Genomic DNA, 23697 nt, shown 5'->3' on the forward strand with positions numbered 1-23697 from the left:
ATGTTTTCCCAGAATCAATTTAGTGACATTTATACATATCACACAAAGCAAAATAAAAATATAAATATTTGTGTTTATTTCTTTATAATAAAAATGACAAGGCAATGTTGTATGTCCCAAATCAGACGACATATAAAAACAGTTCATTTCATATACATAGTATTACTAGAGTAGTCATTATGTAGATTAAATATTACAATAACCCCTTCGGCAGTGATGTGCAAATGCATCATGTGAGGCTCGGTTCACACCACATATGTTGTGGTCTTATGTATACGCTGAAAATACAAGGCAAGAAATCTCAGAGTACACATAGACTAATACTGGCAGTCGGAGGCATAGTTTGTGCCTCTGTCTGGCCAGTAAATGTTGTATACTGTGCAAAAAAAAACATAATGAAAGACCCTGCAAGCTACGACTTTCCATTCTGCTGAGCGACACATATGCTCATCGGAGGCAAAATTTGAGGGCATAAACCCCAATTAAACTTTACCTATGAATAGAGGGGATCATTCTGTCCATAGGTGACTCCACCTTAATTACATCCACTGCTCCCTATTAGTCTTATGAACTTAGGAAACGCCTCTTTCCGCCTTTCCATGGTATGTGCTGGTATTGCTGCTCAGCTATATAGAAATGCATGGAGCCAAGTTACAATATCACACACCACCCATGGAGAAGAGAGGAGCTGTTTTTGGATGAAAGCAGCTATGTTCTTCGACCGCAGGACAACCCCTTTAATTGTGGACAGGCATTCTGTAGTCATCAGAGATTAAGCAATGACATAAAAATACAGAGCTGACTTATAGAGTCTGATATAAGAGACTTCTTCACCTATAGCTGGAATGATACATTTTCATTACTAATGCAAAGTAATGAGCGAGTACGAGTTGGGGTTTTAGGTCCTATAAAACTTTTTGAAGTAGCACATTGCTTACCAGCCCAATGATTTTTTCATCATAAAGACATCTCATGCATGATATATGCTTGTATTAGCTCCTTAAGATACATTTAACATGACATCACGTAAACAAAACTCTTCAAATACTATCCATATTATTTCACTAGAAGAACATGATCCTGGTATGAACCTTAAACTCTAGGTTCTCATGGATGGCCTTAACTTGATAAGAGGTTTAGAGGACCCTGTAGAAATCAGACTTTTATTAAAAGTCGTACACAAGCCACTGGTGGACAGGAGGGCTGACATGTCCGCAGACTTCTCTTTCAGGAGCGCCTCCTCCCATTTGAAGTAGTTGCATCCTTTGCCCCTGTCGTCGTTTCTCTTTCGTACGGAGCAGCTATAGAAAACCCTGCCCTGGTTGGGGCCTGGATTCGATACAGTGAGTTTCTTTGCTCTACGACCACAATGACACATGGGGGCAGTAATACGGTTAGATTTTGTCCCCCCAAAGGTCCGCGTTACATTGACACTAGACTTTAAAACATTACGTGAGACCCCAGTAGTGACTGGTAATGAGCGGTTACCCAGATCTTCATGTATGGCGAAGGGAAGTTTCTTGGGAGGAGAGTAAAAGCTGACACTGGAAAGTTTCCTTTTAGGGAAGTAATCTAACAATGTGGACGACTTGCTCTTTTGCTCAGTAGATACAGCTGGTGCACTTGATCTATTTCCCAAAGCACTAGGCAGCTTAAAAGTTGATCCATGAGACACCGGTTTCTTCAGATTAACATTATAAATGGTGGTGTCCGGACTCTTATACACAACCGATTTAGTGTGAAAATTTGCAGTACTATTCATTGACTTCCTATTTTCCATATTATTTTTAAGCATTAGGACAGCAGATGATGGTGAATCTGCCGCTAACAGGTCCAGTTCCTCTGCAGGACTCTCATGTTTGTCCTGTTGGGAATCCTCTATAACAGCAGCTTCTTCCCAATCAGCTAAAATGGACAAATCTGAGCTGGAATCCATATCCAGAGCAGAGACGTCATTCACAGTGAGAACGGTGGTAGACAGTAACACATGAGCCCCGCCATGCGGAGAATGGTCTAAGGGTGTGGAGGTGATGGCTCCGATCTGTTTTACATTTGGCATTGGACCTAGTGACCTCCGTGGGGGGAACCTGTATTTATTATCATTACCAAGTGTTGTAGAGAGTCCATTTATTAATGTCTGGTGCGTCTTGCTTCCCTTAAGACATTTGGTAACAGCCATAGTATACTGGTTATTAATGCTATGTGGCTGCTGGGGTCTCGGGTCCTTGGTTTTGTCAGATGTTAGACTGCTTCTTGAGTCTTGTCCATCTTCTTTAACCACAGTCGATGCATGTCTGACATTACTTTGTCCGGGATTATGACTTTGAGCAGTCACTGATGGCCCTGGTCTTGCAGAGGAATTGGGGGGTACCTAGTTTTTACAAAGAAAGCCCAGAATTCTTCAAAAATGAATCATTACCACAATAAGTCTCTCCTAAGTTATGATGATCTTCAAGTCTCTTTTCCAGATGTTATCTATTGCTCTACTCATCATGGTTAGTTGAATGAAGAAAAAACGGAGATCTATAAAACCAACTGACCTTGTCCAAAGATTTAGTTATTTTCATGACACAACCGTCACAGATCATCCTCCAGGCCAGCCTCGCTGTGTTGCGAGAATCATCTAGTCCTGCAAGAAAAGAAGAAAATGAACGTGGAAAGGAGGATGAACTAAAAGTTTACTTTCTTTGAATAGAGAAATAACCTTACCCGAGTGTTCCCGGCCTGAAAACTCAATCCCCACATCTTGTAATGCTCCATTCAAGCCTTGGGGTTTGCGATTGTAAAAAAGCTGAAAGGAAAACATTATAGGCAAGAATTGCTGGTAATAAGAATTTCACAATAAATTCAACTATTTTACATCGTCTGCTTCTATGCATACACAAAGTGGACAAAAATGAAGCGCTTGACATCTGTAGGCAACACAATAATAAATTCATAGAAATTTTATTTCTTCTTTATTTCAATATAGACCATTAATGTGCCTATAGGTGCACTGTAAAAGCTTAGTTTATGTTAAGGGTATTCACCTTGTATGCTAACCGGAGGTCAATCCAGGAGTTCAGGATGTCTGGCTTCCTCAGCTGTTTTCTTTTGCATTCATACAGTAAGCAAACTCCAAGATCCCAGTCTAAAACAATTAGAACCAATGAAAATCACGAGGGCATCATATAGTAGATATATCAGAGTATCAAAACAACTAAAGATCAAATTTGTGTGTCCAGTTGGGCCAGAGTTTTAAGTAACTCCACCATCAAAATCCATCATGATAAACCAGGGACACTTACTCATAGATCCGGGCACAGTGACTGTGATAATCTTCTTATTTTTGTTATCCATGACCTCCTACCTTCTAAAACCAACTTTTAAAATGATGTGAATAAGCCTGTGTGATTAGCCTAGCCCCAATGTAATCTGGCTTTAAAGGCTGTTACACTGTCTCAGCTCCCCCTCCGCTTCCTCTAAGTGAGGGGATAGTGAGACAGTGTCTCGTCTTTAGTTTATATCCCTTAATCTGTTGAGGCTCGGGTTCTGCTCATCTTTCGTCATATTCGCTCTTCATAGAAACTCAACTGTTTTCAGCAGATACAATACTGACACCTAGTGTCAAGCGTGTGTATGGTCTATGTCCTGCTTTTTGGTTTCCATCTGATCAACTACCATAAGACATTACAAGTATTCCTTGTTTATGTGTAATTTGTGAATTGCATTTATATAATAAAATTATGTTTGGTATGTTTTGAAAAATTATACTCTTCTCCTTTTTATATTTTTAAATCTGAGGGTTGAACCACTATTTTAGGTTATTGTTATGTCTATAGGCTGGCCTACAGCCCCCACTGGAGGGAGCTTACTGCAAATGGATTGTCAAATTCAAATAGAACTTTAAATATCTGTATGGAATGATGTCCCCATTACCACTAGCTGCTAGCAGCTGAAATGCAAAGTATGGCCACATGAAGGGAAAGCTTAGTCTACCTTTACATAGAAGATGTTTTATACTAAGATATCCAGAGCTCTATGGCATCCGAGGGCCAGAAAGAAGAAGCCCCTGTGTCCTTTCAAAAAGAGCATATACATTAATAGGTCATGTATTAGAGATCAGTTGATTTCCTACACTGATCAGCTGTAGAAGGGTATACACAGGGCCACGAGCAGAAGCCTCCATACCATCTGCAATGCCTGGATTGTGCATTTGTAACTTATGAAAACCCATCAAAAATATATATATATTGTACCTGACCAGGTAACAAATCCACACATCTTCTGCTCTGCACATGCATGTGTTGGTAGCAAACCAGGAAAAACGATCGCCCTCTCCTTTTGTAGTTTTTGAATCCATGTAGAAAACTGGGATAAGCATATCTTTAAAGGAACACCAGCATCCACTTGTTGCTATGATAAAACAGAACAAAGCAGTTATTCAGACGATACCTCAATGTAGTTTTTAAATGATACAGACAAATCTAATAGTATCATTTTCTTCTTTATTGCGAGGCAATTTTAAAGAGGCAAAAACGTGTACCTGCTTAATTCCCGTCAGCTCTGTGCAAAAGTCTGAAAGAATTGGGTGTTCTTGTGGCTGTACATAAGTGTGAAACTCAGACTCGATTACTCCGCTGGATGTGTTTAGTAAAACCGCTGGAAACTCGACTAGAATTAAGAACATAGATGCACATGTTTTACAACATTTAGGGTGGAAGAACATTAGCAGGGTCATCCTATCGAAGAACAGTGATGGGATAAGCATGTGAAAGACTGACTTCCCTCTGGAACAGACAGAGATGGCACCGCATCTAGAAGATATTTATGGGATGTCCTGTGGATGGAATCTTTGGGACCAGCACCTATCTACACAATACCAAAGGTGGGCCGGTACCTATAGGAGATTTATGGCATATCCTAACTACAGGATATAATTAAAAACTCTTTACTATTTACTACTCAAGACTTACTGATTTCCTGACCGTAGTGCTTTGTGTCTTTCCAGCACGTTGATTCAAAGTCAATGACAATCAAGTAATCAAAAAATTGTTCTGTAAAAGAAAAATAAAAAGACGACAAGCCTTAGGGTGATGCCACACAAGGCGTTTTTGGTCCGTTTTTAGTCCATTTTTCCCCATTATCTTAATAGATAAACAGGTTGTAAGCAGCCAAATGCATGGTAAACTGCCAAAAACAGACTGAAAACGGATGTTTAAAAACGGACCAAAAACGCCATGTGTGACATCACCATTAGATGTAAAATACCACCACCACTTTACATCTGTTAGAGGTGACACTTACTAGATTTAGGACTGCTGGAATCCTTAGCATTCAGAGATAATTTGGAGCTCCTCCTTATAAGACCAAGCTGCCTAGAGGAAGCCAAAAAAAAGAGTGTCTTACTTTTTTTAATAATATTTTTGTTATTATTACTGATATTGTGGATATGTCTCTTAGATCACAATGTAAATATCATCTAAAAAAAACCTAGACTTTGTAACTTACTTTGCCAGCTGCTTTGTAGTCATTCTGATGACAGGCCGAGCTGTTCAAATAAAAAAATATTTTAATAGAGAAACGTTCCTAAATAGAGTATTATTCAGTATTACTTGCACCAGAACAAAAGCCACAGTGTCCGCCTCAGATGAAACTTTTTATGAAACGCACCATCATGGATGCTACGTATTAAAATATTAAAGGCCTATAAGCCATTAATAACAAAGGGTCAACCCAAATGAGAACTGTTAATAATGACAGATCAGAGATGTTCCCCCTCCCCCCGCATCACAGAGACAGATCATACACATGTGTCCACCCCGTATTACAAAGACAGCTCAGAGACGAGTCCCCCATTACAGAGACAGCTCAGAGACGAGTCCCCCATTACAGAGACAGCTCAGAGACGAGTCCCCCATTACAGAGACAGCTCAGAGACGAGTCCCCCATTACAGAGACAGCTCAGAGACGAGTCCCCCATTACAGAGACAGCTCAGAGACGAGTCCCCCATTACAGAGACAGCTCAGAGACGAGTCCCCCATTACAGAGACAGCTCAGAGACGAGTCCCCCATTACAGAGACAGCTCAGAGACGAGTCCCCCATTACAGAGACAGCTCAGAGACGAGTCCCCCATTACAGAGACAGCTCAGAGACGAGTCCCCCATTACAGAGACAGCTCAGAGACGAGTCCCCCATTACAGAGACAGCTCAGAGACGAGTCCCCCATTACAGAGACAGCTCAGAGACGAGTCCCCCATTACAGAGACAGCTCAGAGACGAGTCCCCCATTACAGAGACAGCTCAGAGACGAGTCCCCCATTACAGAGACAGCTCAGAGACGAGTCCCCCATTACAGAGACAGCTCAGGGACGAGTCCCCCATTACAGAGACAGCTCAGGGACGAGTCCCCCATTACAGAGACAGCTCAGAGACGAGTCCCCCATTACAGAGTCAGCTCAGAGAAGAGTCCCCCATTACAGAGTCAGCTCAGAGAAGAGTCCCCCATTACAGAGTCAGCTCAGAGAAGAGTCCCCCATTACAGAGTCAGCTCAGAGACGAGTCCCCCATTACAGAGACAGCTCAGAGACGAGTCCCGCATTACAGAGTCAGCTCAGAGAAGAGTCCCCCATTACAGAGTCAGCTCAGAGAAGAGTCCCCCATTACAGAGTCAGCTCAGAGAATAGTCCCCCATTACAGAGACAGCTCAGAGACGAGTCCCCCATTACAGAGACAGCTCAGAGACGAGTCCCCCATTACAGAGACAGCTCAGAGACGAGTCCCCCATTACAGAGACAGCACAGGGACGAGTCCCCCATTACAGAGACAGATCAGAGACAGATCAGAGAGGTGCCCCCCCCCCCCGTATTATAGAGACAGATCAGAGAAGTGTTCCCTTGTATTAAAGACCGATCAGAGATGTGCCCCCCCCTCTCCCAGTATTACATAGACAGATCAAAGATGTGTCCCACTCTATTACAGAAAGAGACAGATCAGAGACGTGTCTCCCCCCCCCCCCCCCCAACGTATTACAGAGACAGATCAGAGACGTGTCTCCCCCCCCCCCCCCCCAACGTATTACAGAGACAGATCAGAGACGTGTCCCACTATATTAGAGAGGTCCCGCTGTGACACAGATGTTTCGCTATAGCTAGAGCAGCCAAACAGATCACTCCCCCGATATTAGCCATTTCTTACCCTTCCCGGTCCTCCTCTGTGTATTGCAGACACTCTTATACAGAGCAGGAGGGATGTTACTGTATACACAGAGGACAGTGAGTTCTGATACCATATAGGAGTCTCCTGCTCTCAGTCTCCATCACTCGCCTTCTACTTCATCGTTTTTTTCAAATTCTCCGCTGTAAACACCAGTTCCGTTACGTCATCACTCTGCGACGATTCGGTCATCGATTGCAGCAGCCTGTGCTAGGATTCCTAGGCCGTGTAGTGGATGGTGGATGTAATGATCGGTGATAACACGTGCTTTGCTGTTCTGATGTTTCGGTGCTGTGTGTAAGTATCTGTCACTACTGTTCTCTGCTGTATGACATTGCAGAGGAATGCTAGAGCTGTAAATAGAGCAGGATGTCTGCGAACTGCAGGAAAGTCAGAGAATTACTGGAGTTTTAATTTTATAATTATTTTTAAAGCCTTCCTGACCATCACTTTATATTATTTGGTGACGGATCATCGCGGCCATGTTTATACAATGGGTTGTTCTAACATCTAAGGAACAACCGAGAACTTCCCTCTCTGCTGCAGTAAGATTACATCAAGCAGAGGGGAGAGGAAGTGTAACAGCCTGTGAAGCTGTAGCACATAGGGGCTCTGGGAACACCCTTCATACACATTAACATAATTGTAAAAGTAGATTTTAGAAGGAAGGCGGCCATGTATAACAGATTACCACAGTCACTGTGCCTGGATCTATGAAAAGCCCATGGCTTATCCATGTTTGATTTTTATAGAAGATTCCCTTTAATTGTTATTCCTTATTCACAGGATAGAGAATAACAATCTGATTGGTGAGGTATTCATGGTGGGACACCCCTTAATAAAAAAAAAAGTCACAATAAGTCTTAGAGATACGTGAGAAAATGTTTCACTGAGAAAATCCAAAGAAATCATCTTGAATTTAAACATTTCAAATTAAACAAATCTAGCATTTGATCCTATGCATTATGAAGCAAGCATATCTTGTTAAACCCCTGAACCGAGTGGTTTTGCTGAACAAAAATTATAAAAGTATGATAATGAGACTCTGTCGCGCGCTTCTCCTCACCCTAATTATGCACTTCTTAAGCCTTATGCCCAGCATAAGATGAGAATACTCATCACTGTGTTATTCCTGACAGGCAGAAGTAATCAATCGCTGCACCATCCCTCTCATCATAGGCGTCTGTTGGGACATATATTGGATATACATCCCCACAAAGTTCATGTGAAAGAGCCTACTTGTGTGTGTCACTCGGGCAGTATATTTGTGACACACGGGCAGCAATTAACAAATCACTCAGTTGTTTGCAGAGCATGAAAAGCATACATTTATGTGCAGGAAGCCTAAAAGTAAACCTGTCTTTGTGATAGAGAGATGAGCTGTGTGATATGTAGTCCTATATGATCTGGAGCAGGACTGATGCTGATACAGGGAGAGCTGTCAATCACTGTGTGTGGGTGGGGTAATAAGAACTCTCCCTGTCAATCACTGTGTGTGGGTGGGGTAATCAGGATTTTCCTGAGTCCTGATCTTACCATGAAATTCCGCACCAGTTCATATAAACCTACCTCTCAATTATATATGCTTAGATAGGGCAGTAAAAATGACCTTACATGTCCTTTTATAATAATGTGGTGGTATCCATGCATGGGCATTTAAAACAATTTTGTTCCAAGGAATGCATTTTACTTGACATTATAAATTTCTCTCTAGCTTACTCTCAGCTGTAGTACCAGATTTATGACAACATATCTATGGAGCAACATAAGGGACCACTCAGCAGTGATGAAGAGGAGACAGAAACAAGCTCCAAGAAGAGAAGGATTGAGCATAACGGAAGCCAAGAAGCAGTCAATGGTCTAAGCCAATGGGGGACCAAGGTGACCACTTCGTATACAGTGATAGCACATTATACACATTGTTAAACAGGACACTCATGTATAATGAAGAGAAGGGAACATTGATCATTATGGCACCTGCTACAGTGCAACGGGGTTAAATGGGGACATTGCATAAGAATCAGAGTGTGTACAATGGCAGTGTAGCCCAAGCTTTATTCTCGTTTGCCCTTGAGCCATTTAATAAGATCTAGTACAAAGCTTTTGGAAACTTTGCTTTTGCCTCATTTTTCTCACTTAGGTCATTGTTTCTCATTACAGAAATCGCCAAGGTTGTCCCCTGCTTTATTTTGTGATGACTGTGAAATTCAGCACATACAGTTACATCGATTCCTGAAGTACGCTGTTATAGGAAAGAAGAGCAGTGCCCCCCAGGCAAGGTGTGTTATTCTTGGTTTCTTATGTTTGATACTAAAAAATGAAAAATCTCAGATACTCGTGAGTACATCACATTGGTGGGGTATGTGCTCCCAAGCCAAATATGTGACGGGAAGGGGCTGGCTGATGGACTCTGGGATGGATATTGATGACTTATCCAAGGGATAGGCCGTCAAGTTTTGGTATTTCCCTTTAAGAAAATAAAGTATAAATAATATGAACATTTTATCCTTTATTAAACCCTATTAATTGTTTGGCTGTGTTTATTCTGTAGCTGGTGTAGCATTCACCATCAGAAGCGCCTTCACGGAGTCGTGGTGATTGTGCTGGAGGATCTCGCTCAGCATCATTTCTATCAGTTTTATTCTCACTTCCGGTTTTTCCGGAGGCTGTTCAGACATGTAAGTACAGAGAGCAGCACCTAGAACTTATCCACATTAGAATCTCACCCACTGACCATCCAACATGTCCCACCTCACTCCTGCCCCTTATGTTCTGTCATCAGGGGAGATTCAATGCTTCAGCATCTCACGGGAGATTTCAGATGAAAGAACTTTTTTAATGACTTCCTTTTAGTATGTTTTTTCCTTTCATTTGGTTTACAGGGATTTTTTCTTATTTATTTTTAAGCAGTTTTTATGTTTTTTTAACAATTTAATAACATTCAGATTGGGCATGGAAACTCCAATAGACCTCCACCCAAAACACTGAAAAACTACCGCTTGAAAAATCAGAACCCCCCTCTTCAACCACACATTTGGAAGTATAAAGGACTGACTAACATCCAACAACTACTTAATTTTTGCATGTTTTATCACTAGGATAAGCCATCACTTTACGATGGTGAGGGGTTCTGATCTCAGAGACCACCAGTGTTTTAAGGCACATGCCACCATTTTTATAAAAAAGGAAATAGTCCATTAATATATTTTTATTATGTTTCTCTATTATTTCTGTTCCCTTGTAGAGATTCAGCCTCCCGCCTTCCCGAAGTAATTTTATTGCCTCTCTGCTTGGGTTGAATGGTGTGAATGTTCAAGCCCAGAAGAAGAAAGTAGATGATGACCGCACACAAGGTACTGCATGTTCTATTTATAGAAAAATCACTGTTAAAGGGAATCTCCACCAAAACATACAATGTATCTTCTTTATCCTTAAGGTATTCCACATGTCAGTCTGTTCTTTATCTTGTTGCATTGCAATCTATTCATAATGCTGTGAGTTTCCACTTGAGTCTGTGGCATTGAACGTTCCAGTATTTATGGCATTACTTTGATTGCGTGAACTTTCCAGCTTTTTTTTTTTGCAGCACCAACGTCTGATGACCCAATCCTACAAAGATATGGAACGGATAGGCAAGACCTGACCAGGTATCTACTAACTGAGGAGGAGATGATGAAAAATGATTATCCATTTGTAGGTCAGTGTCTGGAACAAGATATTCCCAGTCTTCTGTATTTTTATTTTCTTTTATTTTTAGGAATATTTGAGGAGTTTTATCAACATGTATTCCCCATCCACAGGTTATAGAGGGCGCATGTCCGATTGCGGGGGATTCAACTGCCCCCTGTGATCAACATAACAGACCTTTTATCTGGAATTTACTACTAATTACTTTGGAGGATCAGCTTTGTCCTGTTAGCCCCTACAGGAGTCCCATAGAAATAAATGGAGCACAGTTGTATGTGGTACAACATTGATCTCTAGGAGGACCTTAGTGATGGTTTGAACAATGAGCTGATCCTGGAAGAACCTGGCAGCTAAGGGAGACTTTTGTAATGAGTTTTATTATTATTTACAGGTTCATTGAACACTGAAAACTATGTCCATACAATGTGCACTGCAAAGCCTACAGACAGCAGTCCCCTGTATGGTCTGGATTGTGAGATGGTAAGTACCCTATATGCCAGACATGGTAACATGGTCATAAATATATATATATATATATCTATATATATATATAGATAAATATCCATTCCACCCATAAACATGTGCACAGACAATGTGAGGGAAACCCTATTATTAACACTTAGATGTGCTGTGACAGATTTGTATGTACCATATATTACATGAGTATAAGCACAGTTTTTCAGAACAAAAAATGTGCTGAAAAAACGCAACTCTGCCTATACTTGAATCAATGAAAAAAAAAACTCTGATGCCCCCAGCATGTCCTCTCCTGTGTCGCAGTCCCGTCGCACACACCATGACGTCATTCGCTTGCCAACATAATAGTGTGTGCGCCGCCATTGGCAAACTATGATGTCAGCAAGCGGCTGACGCCATGGTGTATGCCATGGGACCGGGCGGAGAGCCGGAGCTGAAGACGAAAGAGGACCCGCGGGGGTGTCAGAAAGGCGAGTACAGAGTTTTCTGTTTCGTTTTTTCTTTTAAGGCTGGGCAGGGGGCTGCTGGCTATATACTGGTTGAGGGGAAGGCACTGGCTATATACAGTGTTTTTTTGTAGATAGTATACGGACCGATTGATTTTTATGGGTCTCTTAACCTGTCCGTTTGCACTTTTTTTTCCTCATGTGTGGACCACTGACATTCATAGAAGTCAATGGATCTGAAAAATAAAAATGGATGACATTTCAGACTTAAAAAAAATCCAGATGTGGATGCAATACAGACTGCACATGGACATCACATATCTGCTTTTTTTTACTATCTGAATGAGCCCTTACAACAGAGGTGAATGAGTAATGAAGAGATTTGGGGATTATAGCAAGGCTTAGATCATAGTGTTGTCCTCTCATGTGGGGATGTAGGTGATCTGCTGATTTCACAATGTCTGGGTCTTTTCTCACCCCATTATTTTTCTGTCCTCAGTGTCTGACTGCTAAAGGGAATGAGCTGACCAGAGTGGCCGTGGTGGACGCTAGAGGCCAGTGTATTATGGATGAGCTAGTAAAGCCACACAATACAATCATAAATTACTTGACCAGGTACTTTCTACTAAATCACAGCTGCTTCTTATATGACACTTTGGGTGACCTACTTTTACCCCCACTAAACTACCAGGCCCCTCAGGTAGGGTATGAAATGTCCTTTCTAGAATTCCCTCTTTTATATGAAATCTCATCCATTTACCTACAAGGGTGCGATCACACTTACCGCTTTGATTATGCCAGATATCATGTGATCGGTAACCAGCACCCGGTGTCTTGCATTTAAGCATGACACACAGGTACTAGTTGCTGATCGTATGCGTTCGGGCTGTGGCACGCCCCACACGCTTTTTTTCCACTTCTAAACTTAATCAAAGCTGGTATGTGTGGCCGCATCCTAAAAAAAATCTCCTCCAAAGTTATGTGAAAACGAGCAGAAAATCTATTTCACTAATTTATTCACCTATATCTTGGGCACTTCAGCAGCTAGAACCTTTGTTTTGGAATTGTGTCTTTCAAACCTCATCAGGCTTGTGCTTCTGTGCTCTACAGAACCAGATGTATGTGCAGGTAAATTCATAGTTGCAATAGTTAGAATGTGATCTGCAGATAATTTTTAACTGATTGTTATATGTTATAAAAGATGAGATTCCCTTCTATAAAGCTCAATATATTGGCATCTGAAATGTCAGGCTGTGAGGCTGTAGGGAGAGCATCACTTTATCCGCCTATATCTTGGGTTTTATAGCAGCTAGATCAATGGATCTGACATCACATTAAAGATGAAAATCTCATCTTTCAAACTGGATCAGTCTTGTGGTTCTGCGGGTTCAAAGATAAAATTCTCTTCATTAATCTGACATCATAACAATGGTTCTAGTTTCTATAGAACCTATGATCTAGGTATCTGCAGAGACACTTCCTCTCCAGCCTCTACGTTTGACTGCTCGCTGGCAAAAGATGACAGCTTTCTGCTTGTTTTTAAATGACTTTGGAGGAGATTTTTTATTTGTAAACGGGACATATTAATGACATATTGGGGGGAGATTTACTAATTCTGGCGCAAGCGCGACTGTCGGTATCAGAGATCAGTCTCCGGAAAGCACAGCCTGATGTTTTAAAGTGGCGCACGGCTGTAAGTAAATAATAAGTAGACGGTATTAATCAGTCGTGCACCATAAAAATGCAGACATCAATGAGATGTGCGCCAAAATCTTACATGGACTGCGCCTTAATTTTGCTCTCTGACCATTTTGCTCTCTGGACTGGTCTATTGTGCGCCAAAAATTGTGCCTAAAAATGCCAACAAAATACACATAAATGTGACGGATAATGTGGAAAGTTAGGCCACGCCCACTTGCGCCAAACAAAGACAGAGGAGACGGGATAGTCGGAAACATCTGTTCTTTCTAGCGCAAACTTATAGCAACAATTCTGCGTCCAAAAAAATGAAAGATGCCGGCATTTTTTAGGCGCAGATACAATAATACATGTCCACCGTTATATCCTACTTGAGGGGGCTGGTAATTTAGTAGGGTAAAAGTAGGTGACAAGTTCCCTCTAAAGTAGTGGTTATCACCGCTAACTCCATAGGACATAATGATTCTCTGCAGCACTATGTGATTTTTCACATCTCTTACAACAGTTTTTCAGGGATTACTAAAAAGATGCTTCATCGGGTAAAAACAACGTTGAAGGATGTCCAAGACAGATTAAAAAGCCTTCTCCCTCCGGATGCCATCTTGGTTGGCCATTCATTGAACTTCGACCTGCGAGCTCTTCAGGCAAGGAGTCATTGGGGCGGGTCTGACACATGTCGAAGTAACGTGACCCTAATTGTTGTCTTTTCTCTCTCTCTATACAGATGATACATCCACACGTCATTGACACATCTGTACTTTTTGCACGAAAATATGACAAAAAGTTTAGATTGAAGTTTTTGGCACAAGAGATACTAAAGTATGAAGCTTTGTTTTATCTTCCCATTTTCTTGTTGGCTCTTAGTTCCGATTCCTTCCCTTACTCTACATCTGTATATATGGCTACAAGTTACAGCAGATCACACGGGTCACATATTTGAATCATTAAACCTACAGAGCGTTAAAAGTTACTGAAACATAAATTCGCAAAGAACACTAGAATTGCATCTTTTCTGACCCCTTTTATTTCCAAAGTCAAAATGGCTGCTTGTTCTCTGGAGGAGGGCTACTACTAGTGATGGGTTGTTCGCGAAAGAGCCGGCTCATTTGCGTGAACAACGTGATACGGCTCACCAAAGTGAGCCAATGGCTCACTAAACCTCATGCCTAAAAGACTCGCCATGTCCCCATTAACCCGATAAAATCGGGTTAAAAGTGGTGTGGTGTGACTGACTGGCCTGCGGCTCCCTATTATATATTTAATAGGGAGCCTTTCAGGAGCCAGAAGAGCCGGCTCCTCTTAGTGAGCAGAGCCTAATGTGCCAGCTCACTTAGAAGAGACGGAATTCCCATCACTAGGTCCTACCTAAGGCAGTCACCTTACAGCAAGACTGAGGCGAATATCAAAGAATTGTATATTTATTTTTCTTTGACTGCACCTTGAGACAGGATAGTGTTCACAAAGGTTTCCTAGAAAGGGAACCTGTCACTAGGGACCTCATTTTCAATAAAATTGGGCTGCAAAAGCTCATTACAGCTGCATTGCATATATGCCTTTCTGCCTTCTCTAAGCATTTATATTACAATATAATTTTGTGTTGTAACTTACCGTGCACTCTGGCAGAATCCTCTGTGTAGTCCCAGAGGTTGGGGTTTGTCTGTGCTGCACACTCATCAGCTCTCAGCCCCCACCTTTGTGCTCCTGTACAGCTCCTCCCTCCTGCTCCTGGTGAGCTGACATCAGTGGGAGATGGAGAAGCTATACAGGAGCATAAAGGTGGGGGCTGAGAGCTGAGGAGTCTGCAGCACAGACAAGTCACATGTTGTTTTTTTGGAAATACATCCAAACCAAACTCCAACCCCTGGGACAGCACAGATGATTCTGCCAGAATGCAAGGTAAGTTATAACACACAATTATATTGTTATGCAAATCCTTAGAGAAAGCAGAAAGGCAGATGTGCACTGCAGGTATAATGGGCTCCTGCAACCTGTCTTTAGTGAAAATGAGGTCCCTGGTGACAGGTTCCCTTTAAGAGGTTGTAATTGTACTAAACCCTCACCAGTCAGAAAGTCTTTATGGGGTTTGAGGATATAAAGCGGAATTAACTAAATTGAGGATATAAAGCGGAATTAACTAAATTAAATTTAATGCTGATCTTCCTCCGTCTAGGTGTCTGTTTGTTCTTGTTTTTGGAAAGTTTGGTACATATAACATGTTGCGTTTTGCAGGAGGGAGATCCAGCGTCCGGATGCGGTCGGTCACAATCCCTTAGAAGACGCTACGGCCGCCCTGCACTTGGCTCAGTACATTATAGAGCATGGGCCGCAGAAGGTGGGTCCTATGTGCTGTTGGCATTCAGGACCTGTGCCTTGTACCGTCCCTTGCCTTAGGTCAGTTATTCCTATTATTTTCCAGGTTGCGGATATTGAATTGGAAAGAATTTTTCTGAATGGAAGTAACGTGCAAAAAACACCAGACATTACCAAAGTGAATGGGATCCTTCATCCTTTAACTTCTGAAGGACCCGGGTAAGAACTGCTTATCTGGAGGTCCTGGGCCATCACACTCAATGTGATCAGACTGTGTCCTGACAACACTGCAGGAATGGGTTTCTTTGGATCATATCGATCTATGGTGCAGGGAACCCTTGCCCCCCAACCCTAATCCCAGAGCTGTATTGTAATCAATTACAGTATTGGCTCTGCTGTTTAGAAGGGGAAGCAAAGATTCCTTGCATAGTGTATTAATATGATGCAAGGAATCCCAGTGTGTTCAGGAGGCTGGACTCTGGATGAGCTGATCACTCTGTGTGAAGCTTTCCTTGGGGGGATGTAATACACCATTTCCATTGGGGCGGCTCTGTAAGGGAACTGAACACTTAACCATAACTGGGGATACAAAAAACTTGGAAATTCCCAATGATGAAGCTGCCCAAGACTGCAATCCACATAAAAAAAAATTCAGTGACCTAACATGTCAAAAATAGACAACCCCTTGAATCTTTATCATTGACCTGTCTTTTGATATTTGCTACTTTCCAGTTTCCTAGAAGAGCTAGAAAAAGGCGGCCAGAAGATTGTGTATGTGTCCAGAGACGCGCTGACAGACCCCGTGCCTTTAAGTCAGTTCCAGACCTTGTTATGTTCTTCAGATGATGAAGTGAGTATGAAGATTTAGAGGATTTCTGTACAAATTCTTTATCCCTCAAGCACAAGATTGGGAATAAGAGCCATTGGGGAGTCCCTCTACTGGAACCCCCGTTAATTAAAAAAAAATGGTGGTCCTGTGTTACTTGTCTGAATGGAGCCACAGTCCTGCCCTTCCCCTGCCAGTGTGTGATGGGCTGAAGTGTGAAATTGTCTGTGGCTAAATCTGTGATTTACAGTCACAGCCTAATAACATAACCACATGCTGCGAAACAAAAACTGTTCTGTAACTGTATTTTAGATGTGGGTTTAGTATTTGAATCATGTTATATTTAGGGTGCAAACATTTTACCTTTTGTGTGGGTTGTTAGTAGCAGCAGGATTGTGCAAAAATGCATTTATATTACAGGATTGTAGCTGGACTTGGAGAACTGGACACGACTCCTCACACTGTGGTGCTCTTAGATCCCTGCATTCTCCCCAGTCCCTCCCTCTACTGTATTATCTAATCAGAAGACTAGTAGATCTCGTATCCAGAGCAGCGATGGGCAGGGATGAGCTGTGCTGTTTCCAGTGAAGAGATCTTACACAGGATTTTCCCCCCCGGTCTCGAAGTCCTGCTACAATCCTGTAATATCAATGCATTTTTCACAACTAACATACACAAAGGAATGATTACACCGATCTCCCGGGCCAGTGCCTTAGACTACCTACAGCTTTGTGTTGTCAAAACTACTGGGTGACTCCCTTTAACACAATGCTCCTATGTCTTGTACATGTCTCCAACTTTATCCGTAATGCACAATTTTCCTTGTAGGTTTTGGAGAAAGCTTGCGGCGCCATCCCCCTGTCTCCTATAAATATTGTCAAGTTCCAGCCCCGAAGCAAATTCAGTAAATGGCCCATAGATGCCAATGGAAAAGTAAGTCTGTGACCTGGGCTTTAATACAGAAGGGAATTTATTGTGTGAAAATTAAAGGGGTTTTCAGGATTATTCACCAGTGAGTGTATAAACACTGCTCCTAATATTTTCATGTGAAGGTGGCCTCCAAGTTTGCTGAACTGATGACTGTATTTGCGGGACCCTTCAAGGATGGTGTCAATCCAAAATCTGTGAAGATGCATTTTGAGAGTTGCGGTCCTATCCACTCGCTTACTACCATATCTGATACTTGTCAGGTGAGTAACGACTCCTGTATTGTGGATGCTCACTAGAGTGACTTATTATCTATATGTGTTAGGACCAGTTCACATGACATCAGTTTTTTTTTTTTCTGCATCGTTTATTGTCGGCCAAGACCATTATACCCCGTCTCTATGTAGTCTCTACTCCTGATTTTGTCTCACATGAACTGATGCAAAAAACCCCAATGAAATGGCCTTGATGTAATCTATCCCCTATAGCAGTGGTGGCGAACCTATGGCACGGGTGCCAAAGGTGGCACTCTGAGCCCTCTCAGTGGGCACCCAGGCTGTTTCCCCAGCACAGAAGTGAGGCTGCAGGAAGAATAGATGTGGACATGGTCGGATTTTCATTGGAGCCATTGAAGCTCCTGCTTTTGGCCCCACAATTCTTCCTCTTCAGTGGGTTGTCAACGGAAGGTTCGCCTACTCTGCCCTATAGTCAACAGCTGCATTCACCATTCTGCTATTTGGGAATGGATTTATAGCAGGTTAGTTCATATCCTCTAAGGGTGTTTCCTGTGATTAGAAGATAAAGGGTCTAATTTTTGTCCTGGAAACGACTGACTCTTGTCCACAGCCCTGGGCATTTATATGACTGGTCTGTAAGTTTGCAATCCTCACTGTGTTGTTGGGAGGAGACCTAGCTGCTGCGGCACATGGATCCCCCTCTCCTCTCCACAGAGTTTCTGTTTAATCTAAAACCTAAATGCTCTTATAGTCCAAGTCTTAATAGCAAGATGGAATTCAGAAGATTTCAGATTGAAAAGCAGTTTAGAAAAAGAGGGAGCGTGATAAAGGCCAAAGTAAACTTTCCTCTGATGAGATACATGATTCTTGTAGTCTCTAGTACTATTGATTTCTGCAAAGGTTGTTCTTATGTATGATATCCTTGTTACACATTGGCCTCCCTTCCCCCGCAGCCATATCTCTGCGTCAGGTTCTGTGTCCCGGAGGCTGCGCAGCTCGCTGTGGAGCATCTCAATGGTTCCTGTGTGGATGGATGTCATGTAAAGGTAAGAAACACAAAATGACTAATACAGGATACTCCTCTGATCCTGGTGGTAGGGATCTGAGCGCTGTCCCCCTAAATGTACAACAGGTTCAGAGGATGATAACGAGGAGGACCATCGACTACCAGGATAGGTTCAAGGAGATGGAGGAAGACCCGGAGAATGAAAACACAATCTACGTCTCTGGATTTACAAACCCTCTGACAGAGGAAACGCTTCATAAACAGTTTCACCGTTTTAAGGAAATCAAATCTATTTTTGTGCCCAGAAATCTGAAGAGCAGACATCCCGCAAAATACTGTTACCTAAGTATGTGTGTGTATTATGTGTATGTATGTATATTATTATATATATCAGAAATACCGAGGGGCAGGGATCAATAATTCTGCATCATAGAATATAAAGTGGACATTTGTCTGATGTTTTTTGCAGAATTTCACAGCCCGGATGCCGCTGCTGCAGCTATTACACACATCCAGACACATGGTGGACTGAGGAGTATGAAGGCCATTACCTCCAGTCACTTCCATCGCTGGCTACAAACTGCTGTGACCCATGTTCCTCTACAGACACAGTCCAACCAAGACGTTATGCCCGGGGTAAGAAGAGCTACTGCAGCCTCATGGGAAATAAGGAATCAATGGGAGTGGGAGTGGGGGGGGGGGGGCTGTATCTAATGAATCCATAGTGTGCAAGGGGGCTGTATATAAAATAACCATGAGGGGGCTGTTTGGTATGATAAATTAGGGAATATTTTAGGAAACTGCTTTAGTTTCACCCAGGGGCCTACTGAATCCTGGTGCCAACAACAAAGCTGTCTTCCTAAACCATCTCCCCAGCCCCTTTCTAAGCATATGCATTCTGTTTATATATGTGTTCTGTATCTTTTATAACTTTAGCTCCAGCGTGGGACCCATAGTTTACTAAATGACTTCTATTGGTCCCTACCCTCCCATTTGACCCCAGTTCTTGGGTTTCCAGAATCCAGCTAGCTCCTCTCTCTATGGCTGCGCATGCGTAGCCATAGAGATCACACAGGATTGCAGTATTATCTGTACCTTTATTATTAACGAGGAGATGGTACTATCTGTGCCTACATTATTTACAGGGAAGAACAGTGGAAAAAGTACTTACCTGTACCTACCTCATGCCAAATGAGGTTGTAGAATCTGTGCATAAAACATGAAGCCCCCTTCTTCTTGTTGAAAATTCTTGCAAAGATTTGACATATTGCAGATCAATGGTAATACATGATTCAGGGGGAGCAGGGAATGTACAGAATTTAGAACATGTTTGCAGCGATACGTTCTATAGGATTCAGGGTTTGTGGCAGAGCAGCAGTGATAACGTATTGCGCTGTATATCCTGTGATAATGACTTGTCTTCTGTATAGGAGGATCTCACAGAGATAATTAAGGATCTAGACAGGAAACTTCATCAGCTTTACGAGTGCCTTGTAGAGAACACCCTGTGCGTCGCCCTCTTCCCTGGAAACAATAGGTACTTAATCTGTGGCTTCTTCAGCTCATCCTCGTGAATCAGAACACTGGATGTATTATTAAGCCTCGTCATGGGGAGCGCAGTGCGTGGGAGAGGCTGAGACGTGACGGTGACGCCGCTTCTTTCACATGATGATTTTTTTTCCTTTGTATAAATGTGTGTGAATTATAAGTATGTTTTTATTAAGTTGATCATAGTATACCTCACATAAGTTACACTGAGGAGCCCAGCCACTAGGCTCTTTGTGGGCTGTGAAAACTTCTACCAGTAGTAATTAGATCCCTTTTGAGAGCAATTAGCTTCTCTTGCTCTATAACAACATACAATCTGTAAACTTGTGGGGCCACCATCCAGCCTACTAGAGTTAACACAGCTGAGCATATTGTACATAGTGTCCTATCTGCAGGCAGCAGGTTATAGAGCAAGAGGAGCCGAGCAGATTGTACATAGTGCATAGAAATTGAGCATTGTGTGCAAATGAATGATGGGAACGCTGCCAGATATATTCAGAGGCTCTGGCCTACTGAAGTATCCGATGGGGACTGTGCAGACAATGTCCTAATTGCAGGCAGCATATTATAGAGTAAGAGGAGCAGAGCAGATTGTATATAGCATCCTTTCTGCAGGCAGCACGTTATAGATTGGGAAGGGCTGAGCAGATTGCACAGTGTCCGAGCTGCTGGGAGGATGTTATAGAGTAGGAAGAGCATCCTAGTGAATGTTCAATATTACAATTTCCTTAAATTGCTATAAATGGTTTTATATTGGGGAGTACCCAGTTAGCCCTCATTCACATGACCATATGGGAGACGGCGGCAGTACAGTGCCACACGTGTAGTGTTGTATACGGGGAAAAATGGACCATGCTCTCGCTCTCTTTTCCCGTGTGCGGCACAGTTTTCTATGGGGAGTGGTGAACAGCACTCATCCCTCTCCTCCAGCGTCCCGCCATGTGCACGCCCAGGCGGGCATACATCTGTGTGAATGTACCTTTACTCTGATATTCACATGAATGACCTGCGCTATTATTAGGGCAGGGCGAGAGTTTTCCCTTGTGTTAAAGGTTCCACTAACATCAGACAACATAGTAGTAAAAGTGACATTATATTTATGACTGTGGTTACTATAGACTTTAAAGGGGAGGTAAAAGTGCTCCAGTTGCCCATTGAAACCAATCAGAGCTCAGTCCTTAATTTGTATAAACAGCTGTGGGGAAAATGAAAGCTCAGCTCTGATTGGTTGCTATATGCAACTCAAACAGGTCTTCTTTCAGACACTTCTGATAAATCTCCCCCATAATGTATATATCTGTATATCCAGGATGCAGCATCTAGTTAATACATTCTCTTTCCTTGCAGCAGCGATGGATCCGTTCCAGGATTTGGTCTGATGGGGATAAAGAGCTGACCGCATCCATAAGTCATCTGCATCTTAATCAAATATTCAATGTACAGAACGTTTTACTAATCTATTACTTTACTTGTAATAAACCACTGTTATCCATTATCTCCTGCTATATTATCAAGAGGCTGTGTCTGGCAGACATTCAGATGGAAAACATCACTTATGTTATCACATGGAAGTGGCCATCTTTCTGAAGTCCTCTGTATCAGCCAGGTTGTCTCCTATCCCTGTTAATAAGAAACTTCTGCCTTCAATCTTATTTGAGTATTGTTACTTGAGGAAGATTTAGGCATCACGTTTTGCTGATAATTACCTAGGAATTAACTCACCTATGTGGCAGTGCAGAGCACAGCGTCCAATGTAACATCAGTACATCACCAGGCATTCTCACAGTTGTAGTCCTGCTCCCCTGCTAAACTGTAATATCCAAGCTCTGGGCATATCATAAAATTTAAGTTACTTCATTCTACTAGTTATACCTCTATATGGACAATACTCCCCCTCCCTGTACACTGACCTCTGTATAGATAACACTGACCCGTCATTACATCACTACTGACAATAGATGATGTCACAGCTTATCTCCGCCCCCTCCCTGTACAATGACCTCTATATAGATAACACTGACCCATCATTACATCACTACTGACAATAGATGATGTCACAGCTTATCTCTTCCCCCTCCATGTACAATGACCTCTATATCGATAACACTGACATCTAGAACTGTCTCCTTTGACCCCAATGAGTTGAACTCAACAGCTACTTATGGTCATGAGACTGCAGTAATCACTAAATACGGTTACTTAAAAATGGGGAAAATAGCAGCCGCCATAAACAAGAAAAAAAAAAAAAAATCTACAACCAGAAAATAACGCTTTATAAAGTGAAAATTGTTGAAACATTCCTTTAAAGAGGAGACCAAATGTCTGATAAAACAGGGCGGTATAATCTCTTAGCCCTTCAGTTAATCTGATCCTCTGCCCAGAATTGTTACATAAAGCAATTACTGTGACAAGACAGAGGAGAGCACCGCCGCCCTGTACTACAGCCGAGCAGCCACATCTTCCAGAATTCGTATCAATCATCAAGAGCTGCAACACTTGACCGGTAAAGGACGCTCTCACACGATGCGTTGCGTCTTTTGATACGTTTTTGACGCATTCTAAAGGCTTCAGCCTTGATCACATGCAAAGGTTACATTGAATTCCACTGCATCTGCTAAAACACAATATAACCTCAGCATGTGATCAAGGCTGAAGCCTTTGGAAAGACGCAACGCATCGTGTGAAAGCGCCCTAAAAAAAAAAAAAAAAAAAAAACAGGTGCAGAGTCCCCCCCCCCCCCCCCCCAGGGGAAACGCAGGAGGGACAGAAAGTCAAGTTGAAGTAATAGCTGCTCATCTCCTCCTCCTCTAGAACATCCTGCCTGAAAGGACATGTGCAATTTGCTCAGCTCCTCCTGCTCTATAACATTCTGCCTGAAAAAGGACAACATGTGCAGCTTGCTCAGCTCCTCCTGCTCTTTAAGACACGTCCTGTAGAAAAGGACACATTTCCTAAAGCAGCTGAACCATTCCCCATGCATTTGTATCGGATTCTTGGACAAATATGCCCACTAGTGGTCGGAGTAGCATCTTCCTGATACAGAGCTCCACAATCCATGCACAAATGGCTGCAGACTCCACAGGGAGGATGGATTTTCAGTAGTATTATGGTCCTATAGTGGAGCAGGAACACAAATCACACATAAGCTTTTTGCAGCTCCACCGTGTAAGGACATTTATTTCAAAATAATATTAGACATTTGTTTTTTTTTTTCTGCAAAATTGTATCTAAACAATAAAATGATAACTTCACAACTGAAAGCAAAGTTTGAACAGAAGAGTAGAAACCTAGTGGTGCCCCTGATGGAGAATATTGGGGTCAGTCGCGGTCCATTAGGGAT

At 42.3% G+C, this 23697-nt stretch overlaps 2 protein-coding genes across 4 annotated transcripts; one reads left to right on the top strand and one right to left on the bottom strand.

The window, feature by feature from the left end:
- Positions 1–53: 53 nt before the first annotated feature.
- Positions 54–7549, bottom strand: ERI2 (ERI1 exoribonuclease family member 2). Of its 2 annotated transcripts, none has more exons than XM_072120533.1 (10): positions 7270–7549; positions 5491–5530; positions 5287–5357; positions 4956–5036; positions 4526–4653; positions 4239–4395; positions 3030–3130; positions 2710–2791; positions 2541–2629; positions 54–2371 (listed from the first exon to the last, which is right to left on the bottom strand). In XM_072120533.1, the coding sequence occupies exons 1-10, from the start codon at positions 7298–7300 to the stop codon at positions 1100–1102; spliced, it is 2052 nt and encodes a 683-aa protein (XP_071976634.1). In that variant the 5' UTR covers positions 7301–7549; the 3' UTR covers positions 54–1099. The 2 variants fall into 2 exon arrangements, with proteins under 2 accessions (XP_071976634.1, XP_071976633.1); XM_072120532.1 differs by having other exon boundaries at positions 7179–7547.
- REXO5 (RNA exonuclease 5) lies at positions 7343–22277 on the top strand. 2 transcript variants are annotated; one of them, XM_072120530.1, is made up of 20 exons: positions 7343–7493; positions 8911–9077; positions 9357–9475; positions 9748–9874; positions 10441–10549; positions 10783–10893; positions 11275–11363; positions 12306–12421; positions 14010–14148; positions 14229–14323; positions 15734–15836; positions 15921–16033; positions 16547–16664; positions 17469–17573; positions 17693–17830; positions 18757–18849; positions 18936–19155; positions 19279–19445; positions 20240–20346; positions 21705–22277. In XM_072120530.1, the coding sequence occupies exons 2-20, from the start codon at positions 8952–8954 to the stop codon at positions 21751–21753; spliced, it is 2244 nt and encodes a 747-aa protein (XP_071976631.1). In that variant the 5' UTR covers positions 7343–7493; positions 8911–8951; the 3' UTR covers positions 21754–22277. The 2 variants fall into 2 exon arrangements, with proteins under 2 accessions (XP_071976631.1, XP_071976632.1); XM_072120531.1 differs by having other exon boundaries at positions 21708–22277.
- The last annotated feature ends 1420 nt before the right edge of the window (positions 22278–23697 follow it).

The sequence above is a fragment of the Engystomops pustulosus genome, chromosome 8 (assembly GCF_040894005.1).
Source record: "Engystomops pustulosus chromosome 8, aEngPut4.maternal, whole genome shotgun sequence".
NCBI classification, from domain to species: Eukaryota; Metazoa; Chordata; class Amphibia; order Anura; family Leptodactylidae; genus Engystomops; species Engystomops pustulosus.

What these genes read in the sequence shown, in the direction of transcription:
- ERI2 (XM_072120532.1), bottom strand. Translation starts at nt 7,272, where the DNA reads ATGGTATCAGAACTCACTGTCCTCTGTGTATACAGTAACATCCCTCCT. An exon ending in TGGATTTGTTACCTGGTCAG is followed by an intron (nt 3,131 to 4,238) that starts GTACAATATATA and finishes TAATTGTTTTAG; the next exon opens with ACTGGGATCTTGGAGTTTGC. An exon ending in TTCAGGCCGGGAACACTCGG is followed by an intron (nt 2,630 to 2,709) that starts GTAAGGTTATTT and finishes CTTTTCTTGCAG; the next exon opens with GACTAGATGATTCTCGCAAC.
- REXO5 (XM_072120530.1), top strand. Translation starts at nt 8,952, where the DNA reads ATGGAGCAACATAAGGGACCACTCAGCAGTGATGAAGAGGAGACAGAA. An exon ending in TTAACTTCTGAAGGACCCGG is followed by an intron (nt 16,034 to 16,546) that starts GTAAGAACTGCT and finishes GCTACTTTCCAG; the next exon opens with TTTCCTAGAAGAGCTAGAAA. An exon ending in ACCAAGACGTTATGCCCGGG is followed by an intron (nt 19,446 to 20,239) that starts GTAAGAAGAGCT and finishes TCTTCTGTATAG; the next exon opens with GAGGATCTCACAGAGATAAT.